The sequence below is a fragment of the Schistocerca piceifrons genome, chromosome 6 (genome assembly GCF_021461385.2).
Source record: "Schistocerca piceifrons isolate TAMUIC-IGC-003096 chromosome 6, iqSchPice1.1, whole genome shotgun sequence".
NCBI classification, from domain to species: Eukaryota; Metazoa; Arthropoda; class Insecta; order Orthoptera; family Acrididae; genus Schistocerca; species Schistocerca piceifrons.
The window spans coordinates 161,297,558-161,316,136 of record NC_060143.1 but is presented as its reverse complement, the minus strand read 5'-3'; the positions used below and the strand labels follow the sequence as shown (position 1 = coordinate 161,316,136).

At 44.6% G+C, this 18,579-nt stretch overlaps 1 protein-coding gene across 1 annotated transcript in view; it reads right to left on the bottom strand.

The window, feature by feature from the left end:
- The window catches only part of LOC124803208 (dynein beta chain, ciliary-like), a 586,091-nt gene that overhangs the window by 415,995 nt on the left and 151,517 nt on the right, over nucleotides 1-18,579 (bottom strand). The window contains exon 10 of the mRNA XM_047264389.1: nucleotides 260-408. Coding sequence (XP_047120345.1) covers nucleotides 260-408 — 149 coding nt within the window. The remainder of the gene's footprint in view (nucleotides 1-259; nucleotides 409-18,579) is intronic.

Here is an 18,579-nt window from a genome sequence, read left to right as displayed (position 1 = left end):
TTCAGTACTTTGTTTGGGGTCCATGTTTCAGAGTTTGTCTTCTGTTAGTCAAATTGTAAATTTATTAAATGATATATATTCACCATTCAGGAAAGCAATTAGAACACCTAAAATAGACGTATCTTTTCAACATAATGTTCGGTGAAATAAGCTGTTTGCAGTAAAAATTACATAAAATAGATAATTATGCAAACCAGTAACATATTTCTAGTATTTTTGCTATGCAAAATTCATCTCTATACAGTTTCTCTATACAGACCTTCGTTGCTTCCATAAGCTGCTTCCAATGACGTTCTCTAATTGCTGGATTTTGTAGTTCTGTCACAGCTCTCAACGATGTTAATAAATTCTTCAACGTACCTTCCAGGCTAATGTAGGCATCCCACACTCGCATCTCTTTGTCTAGTCCTGTAAAATGGATATTTCAATAAATTAAAGTCATTGCCATATCAAGAAATTTATTGTATCTACTTTGTTTTGAAGTCATTTACATAAATATTGGATTTTATGATCCATCACTGAAATACACAAGCTCAAGACACAATCTCTGAAAAAGATGTGCAGAGGGCCCAGGTGAAGCTGCTGACAATATAATGATTGTAGCCACAAATGTACATTTTATTGCTTGGTGATGATTCATAAGAACTTGTGTGAATACAACCGAAGCTCAGCACAAACTGAATGCAAAGACAGTCCTGCAACAGAGAGCTGCACTGCTGACGAGGGAGGTTCCTTATGTTAGCTAATGCACTATCTGCTGTGTCACGACAAAGACAAACTATGGTTTTTTGGTCAGACTTCAATTAAGCTACCATTGTGCACAGGATACCTACATTTTCAATGATGCTTGCATGATGTGTAAGTGGAGAATCCCTATGGCACTCCCACTCCCAAGTCCTTGCCTAAGGTACCATATCCCTATGGCACACCAAGGTGGAAGACATGCCCAATCCACCTAACCAGCACCTGTTACTCCAATCCTATCCTACCAGATGTCAAGCCACCTTTGAAAGCAACCATGACATATACCAACTCTGTCACAAATACTGCAGAACCTTTTATGTTGGTATGTCTACCAAACAGCTCTCCATCAGCATGAACGGACACCACCAAACTACAGTCAAGAACAAAATTGACCACTCAGTGACACAACATGCTCAATTTCAATAGTTGCTTCAGAATCCGAGCCACCTGGATCTTTCCCATCATAACCAGCTTCTCTGAACTACACAGATGGGAGTTATACTTACAACATATTCTCCATTCCAGTAATCATCCTGGCCTAAGTCTCAGGTAGCCAACAGTTTCCTCTCCCTCCATCCTGTCACCACCCCTCCCAATTGCCTTCAGCATGTGCCACTTCCCACTGACAGCTACAACTATACCTGCCACCCGCCCACCTCCCTCTCACATTCCTAGCCAGCAAATTGAATTTTTTCTCTTCTCTTTTAAAGATTTTGAAGGTGTTACTTTATTGATGTAAACTTGCAATTTGTAATTCAAGTGATTTACATTATCTCTGTATTTATTTCTATGGTTCAGTGTTGCAATGTTTTAGTTTAGTCTTTGTATCGATTGTCTTGTGACAGAATGTTCCACAGATCTGAAAATCTGAATGCCATGTCCTGATATATGTATAAATTATGATTTGTGTAGTAGATATTTTTCTTGTTTTCTGTAAAATGTCATGTATAAAATACTTCTATACTTCAAATTAATAATATGAATATAATAGAGGGAAACAATCCACGTGGGAAAAATATATCTAAAAACACATGATGTGACTTACTGAACGAAAGAGTTGGCAGGTCGATAGACACACAAACATACACATGAAATGCAGGCTTTCACAACAAACTGTTGCCTCATCAGGAAAGAGGGAAGGAGAGGGAAAGACGAAAGGATGTGGGTTTTAAGGGAGAGGGTAAGGAGTCATTCCAATTCTGGGAGCGAAAAGACTTACCCTATGGGAAAAAACAACAGGTATACACTCGCGCGCACACACACATATCCATCCGCACATATACAGACACAGGCAGACATATGTAAATTCAAAGAGGTTTGGCAGAGATGTCAGTCGAGGTGCAACTACAGAGGCAAAGATGTTGTTGAAAGACAGGTGAGGTATGAGTGGCGGCAAATTGAAATTAGCGGAGATTGAGGCCTGGTGGATAACGAGAAGAGAGGATATACTGAAGGGCAAGTTCCCATCTCCGGAGTTCTGACAGGTTGGTGTTAGTGGGAAGTATCCAGATAACCCGGACGGTGTAACACTGTGCCAAGATGTGCTGGCCGTGCACCAAGGCATGTTTAGCCACAGGGTGATCCTCATTACCAACAAACACTGTCTGCCTGTGTCCATTCATGCGAATGGGCAGTTTGTTGCTGGTCATTCCCACATAGAAAGCTTCACAGTGTAGGCAGGTCAGTTGGTAAATCACGTGGGTGCTTTCACACGTGGCTCTGCCTTTGATCGTGTACACCTTCCGGGTTACAGGACTGGAGTAAGTGGTGGTGGGAGGGTGCATGGGACAGGTTTTACACCGGGGGCGGTTACAAGGATAGGAGCCAGAGGGTAGGGAAGGTAGTTTGGGGATTTCATAGGGATGAACTAAGAGGTTACAAAGGTTAGGTGGACGGCGGAAAGACACTCTTGGCGGAGTGGGGAGGATTTCATGAAGGATGGATCTCATTTCAAAGCAGGATTTGAGGAAGTTGTATCCCTGCTGGAGAGCCACATTCAGAGTCTGATCCAGTCCCGGAAAGTATCCTGTCACAAGTGGGGCACTTTTGGGGTTCTTCTGTGGGAGGTTCTGGGTTTGAGGAGATGAGGAAGTGGCTCTGGTTATTTGCTTCTGTACCAGGTTGGGAGGGTAGTTGCGGGACGCGAAAGCTGTTTTCAGGTTGTTGGTGTAATGGTTCAGGGATTCCGGACTGGAGCAGATTCATTTGCCACAAAGACCTAGGCTGTAGGGAAGGGACTGTTTGATGTGGAGTGAGTGGCAGCTGTCATAATGGAGGTACTGTTGCTTGTTGGTGGGTTTGATGTGGACGGACGTGTGAAGCTGGCCATTGGACAGGTGGAGATCAACGTCAAGGAAAGTGGCATGGGATTTGGAGTAGGACAAGGTGAAGCTGATGGAACCAAAGGAGTCGAGGTTGGAGAGGAAATTCTGGAGTTCTTCTTCACTGTGAGTCCAGATCATGAAGATGTCATCAATAAATCTGTACCAAACTTTGGGTTGGCAGACCTGGGTAGCCAAGAAGGCTTCCCCTAAGTGACCCATGAATAGGTTGGCGTACGAGGGGGACATCCTGGTGCCCATGGCTGTTCCCTTTAATTGTTGGTATGTCTGGCCTTAGAAAATGAAGAAGTTGTGGGTCAGGATGAAGCTGGCTAACGTAATGAGGAAAGAGGTTTTTGGTAGTGGCAGGTGATCGGTGTGAAAGGAAGTGCTCCATCGCAGCGAGGCCCTGGACGTGCGGAATATTTGTGTATAAGGAAGTTGCATCAGTGGTTACAAGGATGGTTTCCGGGGGTAACAGACTGGGTAGGGATTCCAGGCATTCGAGAAAATGGTTGGTGTCTTTGATGAAGGATGGGAGATTGCATGTAATGGGTTGAAGGTGTTGATCTACGTAGGCAGAGATACGTTCTGCGGGGGCTTGGCAGCCGGCTACAATGGGACAGCCGGGATGATTGGGTTTGTGAATTTTAGGAAGAAAGTAGAAGGTAGGGGTGCGGGGTGTTGGTGGGGTCAGGAGGTTGATGGAGTCAGGTGAAACATTTTGTAGGGGGCCTAAGGTTTTGAGGATTCCTTGAAGCTCCGCCTGGACATCAGGAATGGGATTACCTTGGCAATCTTTGTATGTAGTGTTGTCTGAAGGCTGACGCAGTCCCTCAGCCACATACTCCCGATGATCAAGTACCACAGTTGTGGAACCCTTGTCCGCCGGAAGAATGACAATGGATCGGTCAGCCTTCAGATCACGGATAGCCTGGGCTTCAGCAGTGGTGATGTTGGGAGTAGGATTAAGGTTTTTTAAGAAGGATTGAGAGGCAAGGCTGGAAGTCAGAAATTCCTGGATAGTTTGGAGAGGGTGATTTTGAGGAATAGGAGGTGGAGTTGGACCATTAGGAGTAGGATTAGGATCATTTTTCTTCGTGGCAAAGTGATATTTCCAGCAGAGAGTATGGGTGTAGCACAGTAAATCTTTGACAAGGGCTGTTTGGTTGAATCTGGGAGTGGGGCAGAAGGTGAGGCCTTTGGATAGTACAGAGGTTTCGGATTGGGAGAGAGGTTTGGAGGCAAGGTTAACTACTGAATTAGGGTGTTGTGGTTCCAGACTGTGTTGATTGGAATTTTGAGGTTTTGGGGGGAGTGGAGCTAGAAGTGGGAGATTGAGTAGATGGGAGAGACTGGGTCTGTGTGCAATGAGAGGAGGTTGAGGTTTGCTGGAAAGGTTGTGAAGGGTGAGGGAGTTGCCTTTGCGGAGGTGGTAAACCAGGAGATTGGATAGTTTTTTGAGGTGGAGGGTGGCATGCTGTTCTAATTTGCGATTGGTCTGTAGGAGGATGCTCTGAACAGCCGGTTTGGATGTGGGAGAGGAAAGATTGAGGACTTTTATTAAGGATAGGAGTTGACGGGTGTGTTCATTGGCTGAGTTGATGTGTAGGTGAAGGATCAGGTGGGTGAGGGCAATGGATTGTTCAGTTTCGAACTGGTATAGGGACTGATGGAAAGAAAGATTATAGCCAGAGATGGGAACTTAAAGTGTGAGGCCTTTGGGGGTAATGCCAAATGTCAGACAAGCTTGAGAAAATAAAATATGGGAGTGTAATCTGGATAGGGCGAAGGCATCTTTGCGGAGGGAATGTAAATAAAACTTAATGGGGTCGTTGTGGTGATGTTGTGAGGGTGACATGGTATTAGAAGGTGGAAATGAAAATGAAAATAAAAATATGTGGCGAGAGATAAGGTGAACTAGAAAGCAACTGGAGATCTGGTGTGAAAAAAGGCGAAAAGGTGTTGGTTATAGCTGGGCTATGTTGATCCTGTGGTGAACTTGGGTTGGTAGACAAGGATGTGCATGACAAAGGTTATGTGGTTGTGTTGCCGACAAGAGTGGAGCAATTTGGGAAAATTTAGAAAAAACTGCGTGTAAATGTATTAAAAGGAGTGGTTTTGGGGTGGCAGATTGTGAAAATGAGGCTAACAATTGTCTGACGAAGAAATAATGACGTTAAAACCTGTGGGAAGCGGCTAAAAAAGATCAGTGATGTGGGAAAAATGGAAATGGAAAAAAACGAAAAAAAGCGAAAGTTATTGGAACTAGCCAAAATGGCTGTTTATTAGCTGAAAGGAACTGTTTGTGAACTGGAAACGGTGGATTTTGTAGCAGCAGCATTGTTGAAAGCAGAAGAAAAAAAAATTTTTTGGTTATGGTTTGGAAGTGGGTTACGTATTATCGACTATATATAGGCGGGATAAAATTGTATGGTAGATTCGGTAAAGAGGAGAAGGTGAATACAAAGTGAAACTACTTGCAAAAACAGAAAGAGAAAATAAGATGACAGGAAAGATTTCGAAATGCAACAGTGACAATAACAAACGTAATTGTTGGGTTCAAATTAATGATATGAATATAACAGAGGGAAACATTCCATGTGGGAAAAATATATCTAAAAACACAGATGATGTGACTTACCGAACGAAAGTGCTGGCAGGTCAATAGACACACAAACAAACACAAACATACACATGAAATTCAAGCTTTCGCAACAAACTGTTGCCTCATCAGGAAAGAGGGAAGGAGAGGGAAAGACGAAAGGATGTGGGTTTTAAGGGAGAGGGTAAGGAGTCATTCCAATTCCGGGAGCGGAAAGACTTACCTTAGGGGGAAAAAAGGACAGGTATACTCTCGCACACACACACATACCCATCCGCACATACACAGACACAAGCAGACATTTGTAAAGGCAAAGAGTTTGGGCAGAGATGTCAGTTGAGGCAGAAGTACAGAGGCAAAGATGTTGTTGAAAGACAGGTGAGGTATGAGCGGCGACAAATTGAAATTAGCGGAGATTGAGGCCTGGCAGATAACGAGAAGAGAGGATATACTGAAGGGAAAGTTCCCATCTCCGGAGTTCTGACAGGTTGGTGTTAGTGGGAAGTATCCAGATAACCCGGACGGTGTAACACTGTGCCAAGATGTGCTGGCTGTGTACCAAGGCATGTTTAGCCACAGGGTGATCCTCATTACCAACAAACACTGTCTGCCTGAGTCCATTCATGCGAATGGACAGTTTGTAGCTGGTCATTCCCACATAGAAAGCTTCACAGTGTAGGCAGGTCAGTTGGTAAATCATGTGGGTGCTTTCACACGTGGCTCTGCCTTTGATCGTGTACACCTTCCGGGTTACAGGACTGGAGTAAGTGGTGGTGGGAGGGTGCATGGGACTGGTTTTACACAAGGGGCAGTTAGAGGGGTAGGAGCCAGAGGGTAGGGAAGGTGGTTTGGGGATTTCATAGGGATGAACTAAGAGGTTACGAAGGTTAGGTGGACGGCAGAAAGACACTCATGGGGGAGTGGGGAGGATTTCATGAAGGATGGATCTCATTTCAGGGCAGGATTTGAGGAAGTTGTATCCCTGCTGGAGAGCTTCAGAGTCTGATCCAGTCCCGGAAAGTATCCTGTCACAAGTGGGGCACTTTTGGGGTCTTCTGTGGGAGGTTCTGGGTTTGAGGAGCTGAGGAAGTGGCTCTGGTTATTTGCTTCTGTACCAGGTTGGGAGGGTAGTTGCGAGATGCGAAAGTAGTTTTCAGGTTGTTGGTGTAATGGTTCAGGGATTCCGGACTGGAGCAGATTCATTTGCCACGAAGACCTAGCCTGTAGGGAAGGGACCGTTTGATGTGGAATGGGTGGCAGCTGTCATAACGGAGGTACTGTTGCTTGTTTGTGGATTTGATGTGGATGGACGTGTGAAGCTGGCCATTGGACAGGTGGAGGTCAACGTCAAGAAAAGTGGCATGGGATTTGGAGTAGGACCAGGTGAATCTGATGGAACCAAAGGAGTTTTTTTGGCGGCAACACAACCACATAACCGTTGTCTGTGCGCATCGTTGTCTACCAACCCAAGTTCACCACAGGATCAACATAGCCCAGCTATAACCAACACCTGTTCGGCTTTTTTCACACCAGTTCTCCAGTTGCTTTTTAGTTCACCTTATCTCTCGCCATATATTTTTATTTTCATTTTCATTTCAGCCTCATGTTACACTTTCCACCTTCTAATACCATGTCACCCTCACAACATCACCACAACGACCCCATTAAGTTTTATTTACATTCCCTCCGCAAACCTGCCTTCGCCCTAGCCAGATTACACTCCAATATTTTATTTTCTCAGGCTTGTCTGACATTTGGCATTACCCCCAAAGGCCTCACACTTAAAGTTCCCATCTCTGGTTATAATCTTTCTTTCCATCAGTTCCTATACCAGTTCGAAAATGAACAATCCATTTCCCTCACCCACCTGATCCTTCACCTACACATCACATCAACTCAGCCAATGAACACACCCGTCAACTCCTATCCTTAAAAAAAGTCCTCAATCTTTCCTCTCCCACATCCAAACCGGCTGTTCAGAGCATCCTCCTACAGGCCAATCGCAAATTAGAACAGCATGCCACCCTCCACCTCAAAAAACTATCCAATCTCCTGGTTTACCACCTCCGCAAAGGCAACTCCCTCACCCTTCACAACCTTTCCAGCAAACCTCAACCTTCTCTCATTGCTCACAGACCCAGTCTCTCCCATCTTCTCAATCTCCCACTTCCAGCTCCACTCCCCCCAAAACCTCAAAATTCCAATCAACACAATCTGGAACTACAACACCCTAATTCAGTAGTTAACCTTTCCTCCAAACCTCTCTCCCAATCCCAAACCTCTGTCCTATCCAAAGGCCTCACCTTCTGCCCCACTCCCAGATTCAACCAAACAGCCCTTGTCAACGATTTACTCTCCTACACCTGCACTCTCTGCTGGAAATATCACTTTGCCACGAAGAAAAATGATCCTAATCCTACTCCTAATGGTCCAACTCCCCAAGACACTATCCAAATTGAACCCTGCCTGGAACAGTTCTGTCCTCCGTCACAACGGGACCCACCTCCTCTTCCTCAAAATCACCCTCTCCAAACCTTCCAAGAATTTCTGACTTCCAGCCTTGCCTCTCAATCCTTCTTAAAAAACCTTAATCCTACTCCCAACATCACCACTGCTGAAGCCTAGGCTATCCGTGATCTGAAGGCTGACCGATCCATTGTCATTCTTCCGGCGGACAAGGGTTCCACAACTGTGGTACTTGATCATCGGGAGTATGTGGCTGAGGGACTGTGTCGGCTTTCAGGCAACACTACATCCAAAGTTTGCCAAGGTAATCCCATTCCTGATGTCCAGGCGGAGCTTCAAGGAATCCTCAGAACCTTAGGCCCCCTACAAAACGTTTCACCTGACTCCATCAACCTCCTGACCCCACCAACACCCCGCACCCCTACCTTCTACCTTCTTCCTAAAATTCACAAACCCAATCACCCCGGCCGTCCCATTGTAGCTGGTTACCAAGCCCCCACAGAATGTATCTCTGCCTACGTAGATCAACACCTTCAACCCATTACATGCAGTCTCCCATCCTTCATCAAAGACACCAACCACTTTCTCAAACGCCTGGAATCCCTACCCAGTCTGTTACCCCCGGAAACCATCCTTGGACCATTGATGCCACTTCCTTATACACAAATATTCCGCACGTCCAGGGCCTCACTGGGATGGAGCACTTCCTTTCACACCAATCACCTGCCACCCTACCAAAAACCTCTTTCCTCATTACGTTAGCCAGCTTCATCCTGACCCACAACTTCTTCACTTTCGAAGGCCAGACATACCAACAATTAAAGGGAATAGCCATGGGCACTAGGATGGCCCCCTTGTACGCCAACCTATTCATGGGTCACTTAGAGGAAGCCTTCTTGGTTACCCAGGCCTGCCAACCCAAAGTTTGGTACAGATTTATTGATGACATCTTCATGATCTGGACTCACAGTGAAGAAGAACTCCAGAATTTCCTCTCCAACCTCGACTCCTTTGGTTCCATCAGCTTCACCTTGTCCTACTCCAAATCCCATGCCACTTTCCTTGACGTTGACCTCCACCTGTCCAATGGCCAGCTTCACACGTCTGTCCACATCAAACCCACCAACAAGCAACAGTACCTCCATTATGACAGCTGCCACCCATTCCACATCAAACAGTCCCTTCCCTACAGCCTAGGTCTTTGTGGCAAATGAATCTGCTCCAGTCCGGAATCCCTGAACCATTACGCCAACAACCTGAAAACAGCTTTCGCGTCCCGCAACTACCCTCCCAACCTGGTACAGAAGCAAATAACCAGAGCCACTTCCTCATCTCCTCAAACCCAGAACCTCCCACAGAAGAACCCCAAAAGTGCCCCACTTGTGACAGGATACTTTCCGGGACTGGACCAGACTCTGAAGCTCTCCAGCAGGGATACAACTTCCTCAAATCCTGCCCTGAAATGAGATCCATCCTTCATGAAATCCTCCCCACTCCCCCATGAGTGTCTTTCTGCCGTCCACCTAACCTTCGTAACCTCTTAGTTCATCCCTATGAAATCCCCAAACCACCTTCCCTACCCTCTGGCTCCTACCCCTCTAACTGCCCCTTGTGTAAAACCAGTCCCATGCACCCTCCCACCACCACCTACTCCAGTCCTGTAACCCGGAAGGTGTACACGATCAAAGGCAGAGCCACGTGTGAAAGCACCCGCATGATTTACCAACTGACCTGCCTACACTGTGAAGCTTTCTATGTGGGAATGACCAGCTACAAACTGTCCATTCGCATGAATGGACTCAGGCAGACAGTGTTTGTTGGTAATGAGGATCACCCTGTGGCTAAACATGCCTTGGTACACAGCCAGCACATCTTGGCACAGTGTTACACCGTCCGGGTTATCTGGATACTTCCCACTAACACCAACCTGTCAGAACTCCGGAGATGGAAACTTTCCCTTCAGTATATCCTCTCTTCTCGTTATCCACCAGGCCTCAATCTCCGCTAATTTCAATTTTCTGCCATTCATACCTCACCTGTTTTTCAACAACATCTTTGCCTCTGTACTTCTGCCTCGACTGACATCTCTGCCAAAACTCTTTGCCTTTACAAATGTCTGCTCGTGTCTGTGTATGTGCGGATGGGTATGTGTGTGTGTGCGAGAGTATACCTGTCCTTTTTTCCCCCTAAGGTAAGTCTTTCCGCTCCCGGGATTGGAATGACTCCTTACCCTCTCCCTTTTAAACCCACATCCTTTCGTCTTTCCCTCTCCTTCCCTCTTTCCTGATGAGGCAACAGTTTGTTGCAAAAGCTTGAATTTCATGTGTATGTTTGTGTTTGTTTGTGTGTGTATCGACCTGCCAGCACTTTCGTTCGGTAAGTCACATCATCTGTGTTTTTAGATATACTTCTATACTTCTGTATTCTATCTTTTAGCATCATTTTGTACACTCTTTGGCAAAACCTTATAGTCTGTCACATAATACTGTAAAGACATTGTTTCCAAATTTTGTGAGGGGTATATTGTAAAGGGACACCCTCTTCTAGTGTTACCTTTCCTCAGCAGTAGATGATACCATAAATAATTAAAATTTTTTATACAGGTTAATATATGAACTGTTTTATCTAAAAGAATTATATATGATTTTGTGCAGGATATATTATATTTTGGGCTAAAATATATAAAAATAAATTACTTTATTTTTGTTGTTAGAATCGATATACGCTAGCTCTGTATGTACTGTTAAAAATAACTTTTTTTTTGAAACATTTGAAATTACAAAATATCTGGCACACTTAAAATTCCTATTATATGATGTTTACTTCTGGATTAATTTATAAAATGATGATATAAATTGGTGGAGATTCATTTGTCAAGAAAATTTTTTAACTCTGTGGAATATTGTCACTACCCCAGAGTGCATTAGGGGTAGTGGGCATGCTTCTGATGTGATCAGATGTGTTTTTAATTTTGGCAATAGCAATGTAATTTTCAGTTTTGCTGAAGTGGAAACTGTGAAGACAGAGTGATATAGAAAAATGTGAGAGAATAAAATCAACATAAAAGCAGAAGTTACTGCTCAGGCAATTCTTCAGAAGTTATTACATCAATTGGAACCATGAGAACCTATAATGTGAAAAATTTCAGCTTCAAGAATCAGTCCCTAGACATGAAGTACTGGAGCCAAGTACGAGAAAAGAAGATAAGTAAAATGGTTATTGTAAATCTTATTCCTCCTGAAGCTTATTAAAAGAGTTAATTATGAAATCAGTGACAACCAACAAATGACATGAGGGAGGGCAGATTATGTGGTCATAATTTATCCCTATTTAGATCGGCATTCAAAAAATATTTTCACATTCAGAGGAGAAGGGTAGTGAATGAAACCTCGTGAAAAGATCTTGTGCAATGAAAAATGCCTTTTTGTTTCAATGATTGTGGCCCCAGTTTGTGTATCATATTGTGACAATCTCTCCCCAATTTCATGATAGTACAATACAAGCTGCCCTTGTTTGAACATTGTCAATGTCCGTTGCCAATCCTATCCTCTATGGATCCCATACTTTGAAGCATTATTCCAGTAGAGGATGGACAAGCATATTATATGCTGCCCCTTTAGCAGACCTGTTGCATCTTCTGCCAATGAAATGCAGTCTTTGGTTCACCATCTCCACAACATTTTCTATGTGGCCATTCCAATTGTTGTTTGTAATTATAATACCTAGGTATTTAGTTGAATTGAGAGCCTTTAAATTCATATGATTAATCCAAATTCATATGATTAATCCTGTAACAAAAATTTAATGTTTTCCTTTTAGTAGTCATGTGAAGGACTCCACATTTTTCATTATTTTAGGGTCAACAGCAACATTTCACACCATACTGGTATCATATTTTAATCATTTTATAATTGGTTTTGAAATGATGAGGACTGTACTAGCCAGTGTCTGCAAACAATTTAAGATTGACTCTTAAATCATTTATATATATTAGGAACAGGAGAGGGCCTTGGGGAACATCAGAAGGAGTTTATGTTTTAATCAATGACTTTTCATCAATTACTAATAACAGTGACTTATCTAACAGGAAATCTTGAATCCAGTTGCACAGCTGAGGCAGTACTCACTTGTGAGAAACAGTGTCATAAACTTTCTGGAAATCTAGAAATATGGAATCAATTTGAGATTACCCAGCAAAAGCACTCATTACTTTGTGTGAATAAAGAGCTAGCTTTGTTTTACAAGAATAGCAGCAGGCAACAAATGCTACTTTGCCACACAACCCATGCTTAGCAGGTCACTTCTATCACGAAAACTGTCTTGCCGATCTTTCAAAGTGCCACCGCGCAGTTACGTGCGTCCTCTACATGCTACGCTGTCTGCCAGCCATTCAGCAGCAGTGCCACCTAAGCGGCCAGCCAGCCAGTGGCCACTAGACTCGGACTCAGTTATGTTTTGACTGTTAAAGTTTACGCACATCTTACTTTATTTACTTGATCTGTTGCTTTCATGTATTGTGTCGTCCTTGAAATATATTTGTTCAACTTGAAATTATAACAATTGGCGAGGAGGCAGTGAATTTTTCCTTTTCATCGTTGACCCACAGGTTCCCATGGCTACTTTAGAGTAACTTTTGCAAGGTCTCATAGAACAGCAAATGCTTCTCAACAATGCAATTCGTGATTTCGTCGTGGCATTCAATGCGAGCCGTCTCTCGTCGTTGTCTCTACCTCCTTACGATGAGACGGCAGAAGACTGGTCTGATTACGAAAAACATCTTCGACAGCACTTCTTGGCATTTCATGTCGGTGATGACCAAACATGTAAGTCTCTGTTCCTTTCATGGATTTCACCTCAAATGTAATGGTTGTTGTCGCAATTGGCTCCTTTGAAAGATCCTGCGTCTTTGTCCTTTGCTGAAATGTGCTCACTCCTGTCCGTCTATTTTCAAAAGCATACGCATGTGGTAGCCTCTCGTGTTGCCTTTTATCATTGTCAAAAACAACCAAATCAATCCTATCGCACTTGGGCTGCTGAACTTCACGGCCTCAGTTGAAAGTGTCAGTTTGTTACTGAAGTTCACAAAGAATCCTACGCCGATTCCATGGTACAGGGTGCTATTATCTGGTCGGCGGCCAACAAAAATGTTAGGCAAGGTGCCCTTCAGTTGGCAAATCCAACTGTCGATTAAGTCCTTTCCATCACTCAGTCTTTTGAAATTTCTCGCACCGCTGCAGTGCAAATAGAAGCATGGGGTGACGTCAGGGAAGTACAACCTCTGTGTGCTGTTGACGAAGCGTGCGGAATGTCCCTGCCGGCCGACGTGGCCACAGTATGCTTCCAAGTGCAGCCTCGGCCTAACCATAAACAAACCTCTAAGAAACTGCAGCAAACCCCGTGGCAACTTCCTTCACGTCTGCAGTGTTTTACGAAACATTCATGAGAGGATTGTCCACAACGTTGAGCCGTGTGTCACAAATTCAAAAAAAAGGGTCATGTGTCATCCGGTTGCAAATCTGATCACATACATGATGTTCATGTACATGACGCTGATTCTGTGTTGTCTGTACATTGTACTTCTTCCCTTTCAGGGAAGTTATTCCTCACTGCCAAATGCTTGGTCGGGATGTTCGCATGCAGGTGGATACTGGTTCTGCTGCCACTATCATCAATTCTCAGACGTATCTTCAGTTGGGTTCTCCAAACCTGTCAACTGTCACTAGGCAATTACGGACTTACAATAAACAGAAGATTTCTCTCTTGGGACAATTTGATGCTGAGGTATTTTACAAATCTGTCATTCGCACTGTTCCCATATTTGTGGTCGACCACAGTAATGAGGAGAATCTTTTTGGTTTCGATGCCTTTCCCGTTTTTGGGTTCTCCATAGATGACTCTGTCAATATCGTCTCTGATGCTATTCCTTATGCTCAATTGGATTCCTTTTCGATGACATTTTCGTCCCTTTTTTCTCCTTGGTTAGGCCGTGCAAACGACTTTGAAGCAGTGCTCGGCCTAAGTTTCTCGGGCTCGCCCCATTCCTGTGGCCCTTTGTGATCGGGTCAAACGGGAGCTGGATCATCTCACTGCTTCAGGGGTCTTGCTTCCTGTCACTTCCAGTGAGTGGTCCTCTCCTGTCGTTGTCGTTGCTAAGCCAAATGGTGATATTCGTCTCTGTGGCGATTTCAAAGCCACTGTAAATGCTCAATGCATCATCGACACTTACCCTATGCCTCGACCTGAAGAATTGTTCCCTAAACTTGCTGGAGGCCAGTATGTTTCTAAACTTGCCCTGTCAGAAGCTTATCATTAACTTCCTCTCGACGCTGCTTCCCGGCAGTTCCTGGTCCTTAAGACGCCTTTCGGCCTCTGTCAATACCAATGATTGCCATTTGGGGTTTCCAGCACCCCTGCTCTCTTTCAGCGATTCTTGGAACAATTATTGCTCACTGTCCCTGGGTGTATAAATTACATGGACAACATTGTTGTCACTGGCTCCACCACTGACGAAAATCTTCAGAATCTCCGCACACTTTTTCATGTCTTACAGACTGCCGGTCTTAAGTGTAATCTTCAGAAATCAAAATTTTTTTCAAGCATATATCACGTATTTGGGGTTTGAACTCTCTCAGGACGGTATCTGTCCGCTTCAGCAAACTGTCACTGCGATCGATGCCCTTCCTCGCCCTACATCTGTTAAGGAACTGCAGGCCTTCTTGGGGAAAATAGCATACTATCACAAGTTTTTACTGTCTGCTGCTTCGGTGGCTCAGCCATTGCATCGCCTATTGCATAAAAACGTGGTTTTTCACTGGTCTGTGTCATGCGATGCAGCTTTCCAGAAATTGAAGATTATGCAGTCCTTGGGCACCGTTTTTCTGACGGTTCTGAACAACCCATTGCTTATGCCTCCAAAACGCTCATGGACGCCCAACAAAAGTATTCTCAAATTGAAAAAGAAGCTTTGGCTATTATTTATGCTTTCGTAAGTTTGGCGTTTTTCTCTATGGATCCAAATTTCATCTTGTTAAGGATCACAAACCACTTGTTTCCTTGTTTCATCTATCAACATCACTTACTGACAAGGCTGAATACCGCCTCCAGCGTTGGGCTCTTTACTTGTTTCATTTCAATTATGACATTCATATCTGGCCGACAGCTCAACATGCGAATGCTGATGCACTGTCTCATCTCCCCTAGGGTCGTGATCTGGCGTTCAATAGGGACGAACTTTTGTGTTTCCACCTGGATGTTGCCAAGCAGCGGGTTGTGGACGGGTTCCCCATCACCGGTGACCGGCTGGCGGCTGCTACAGATTCTGACCCTACCCTCTCCTGGGTTTTACGCTGTATTCAGAAGGGTTGGCCAGATCGTCCGTCCGCTAAGACTCCGTTGCGGAACTACTATGCTTTGCGTTACCACCTCTATGCTAGGGAGGGTGTTATCCTCCTTTCCACTGAAAATGCTTCGCTGCGAGTTGTACCTGCGTCTTTGCATACTTCTGTCTTGCGCCTCCTTCACCAAGGGCAATGGGGTGTCTCTCGCACAAAATCTCTGGTGCGCCCTCACATGTACTGGCCCAGCATCGACTCTGAAATCGCACACATGGTCACTGCCTGCGGCCCTTGTGCGTCACAAGGCCGCCGCCCCGAAGTCATCTTTGTCACCGTGGCCTTCACCTGAGAAGCCCTGGGAGCGCATTCATGCTGACTCTGCGGGACCTTTTTTAGGTACTTATTGGCTTCTTGTTATTGACGCCTACTCTAACTTTCCTTTCATTGTACGTTGCACCTCGCCTACCACCGTGGCAACCACCAATGCTCTAGCTTGCATTTTCTCTTTAGAAGGCCTTCCCTCTACTCTTCTTACTGATAATGGTCCGCAATTTGCCTCTTCCGATTTTGCAGATTTTTGTGCCCGTCACGGCGACATGCATATCACGGCCCCTCCGTTCCATCCACAGTCAAACAGTGAGGCTGAACAACTGGTCCGCACATTTAAGGCTCAGATGAGGAAACTCCTGACTTCTTCTTCTGCTGATGATGTGCTTCTCCAATTTCTGGCTTCTTACCATTTCACTCCCATGGGTGACCACAGCCCGGCTAAGCTCTTACATGGCTGACAGCCCCGCACGCTACTTCATCTTCTGCGGCATTCCACCTCACAGCCACGGGTGCCTTCACTTGGCTGGTTCACTACCGGCGACCTTGCATGGGTACGGGGATATGGCAGGTGGCCAAAATGGAGTCCTGGCCATGGCCAATGCCTGTATGGAATCCAGATGGACACGGGTTTTGCAGTGTGTCATTCGGACCAGCTTCGGCCTCGGGTGCCAGCAATGCCTGTTCCGGATGCCGCTACACCGCCTTCAGCTCTACCTGACGCTCGGGATCCTGGAATCTCTCATTACCCACCATGCAGTCCTCTCACCATCATATCGGTGCCACCACAAGAACTGAAGTCACCAGGAGACGTGCCCATGCAGGAACCAGATGACCATCACCTGTCAGAGCAACTCTACTCGCCTCCTTCTCCTACGAACGTGGACACATTGCCCATGTCTCCTGTTATAACAACAGGACTTGCCGCAATGGGCAGATTGGTGACCGGGGCCCCAGCGCATTCGACCCCCACGTCTCCTGTCGTCTCGACCCGTTATCATTGGGGACACTTCCGTCCGTATGGGAAGTCTCCTCCTCGAGACTTTACGGCCAGTCAAACAACACCTATGGATGTTAGCAATCTACAGGCCACCTCCATCAAGACCTGTGCAAAAACTTCAAAGGGGGGAAAAGTGTTGTGACTTGCCAATATTTCAAAGTGCCGCCGTGCAGTTACGCACGTCCTCTACATGCGGCGCTGTCTGCCAGCCATGCAGCAGTAGCGCCACCTACGCAGCCAGCCAGCCAGCGGCCACTAGACTTGGACTCAGTTATGACTTGACTGATAAAGTGTACACGTCTTACTTTGTTTACTTGATCTGACACTTTCATGTATTGCATTGTCCTTGAAATATATTTGTTCAACTTGAAGTTATAACAAAAACCTGAAAGCCTCATTTACAAAACAATTATATGACCATTTGTTCTGTATGGTTCTGAGACATGGACCATGACTGTAAATGAGGAAAGGATCTTTAGTATTTAGGAGAGAAAGGTTCTGCGTAAAATATATGGCCCAATATACGATCAAGAAGGCTGGCGCATCCGTACAAATGCAGAATTAGAACAACTTTTTGAAGAACCAGACATTGTCACTACTATTAAAATATAAAATTAAATGCGATGGGCAGGACACATGGTCAGAATGAAGGAAGACAGAATGTGTAAGAAGATTTTTGATGACAAGGCTGGAGGCAGATGATGGAAGGGATGTCCCAGAAACAGATGGATGGACGTAATTGAAGAAGACATGAAAAGCTGGGTGTCAGAGGATGGAGATGGAAAGCCATGGGCTGGATAGAATGGCGGGATATTGCAATGCAGGCCAAGGCCCTCCAAGGGCTGTAGAGCCAAGTAGTAATAGTAGTAGTAGTAGTTTGTTTTACGAGAATGATATTTACTGAATCTGTGCTGGCTATGTGTCAATAAATCATTTTATTCCAGGTAATTACTAATGTTTGAAAACACTTATATGTTTCAAAACTCTTCTGCAAACTGATGTTGGTGCTATGGGCCTTTAATTTAGCGGATTACTCCTATTTCCTTCCTTAAGTGTTGGTGTGGCTTGTGTGACTTTCCGCCTTTAGGTACAGACCAGACTTTTTGTTGAGCAAGTAGTTGTATGTGGTTGCTAAATATGGGGCTATTATACCAGCATACTCTAGGCGGAACCTAAATGGTATACAATTTGGAGCTGAACACTTTGCTACACTTAGACTATCTACTTCTAAGTAACTAATGTTGGTGGCTGTTCTTGATTTAAATTCTGGGATATTTACTGAATCTTCTTTGGTGAAGGGATTTTGGAAAGCCAAATTTAGAAACTCTGCTTTAGTGTCACTATCATCGGTAACATTATAATTGCAATTGCACAGTGAAGGTATTGATTGTGTCTTGCCACTGGTGTACTTTACATATGGCCAGAATCTCTGTGGATTTTTTTGTCACATTTTGAGACAGTCATTATGGAAACTATTAAAAGCATTTTGCATTGAAGCCCCCACTAAGTGTCAAGCTTCACTAAAACATCCCACATTGATACTCTTTTTTTATTTTTATTTTTTTTTTTTTTTCAAAAAGATTGATGTGGAGATCTAGGGGTAAGAGAATGCAGAACAGGGGATCACTGCCAATGTACAGCATCAAAATGTGTGCACATGGTATGAAAAGCACACTGAAAGACACTTGAGTTGGTGGATACAGAAGATTAGATAAGATTAAATTAAATTAGCTCCAGTTTTTGTTCTACAGACCCATGAAAATCATGGGTGTGGAACAAGTC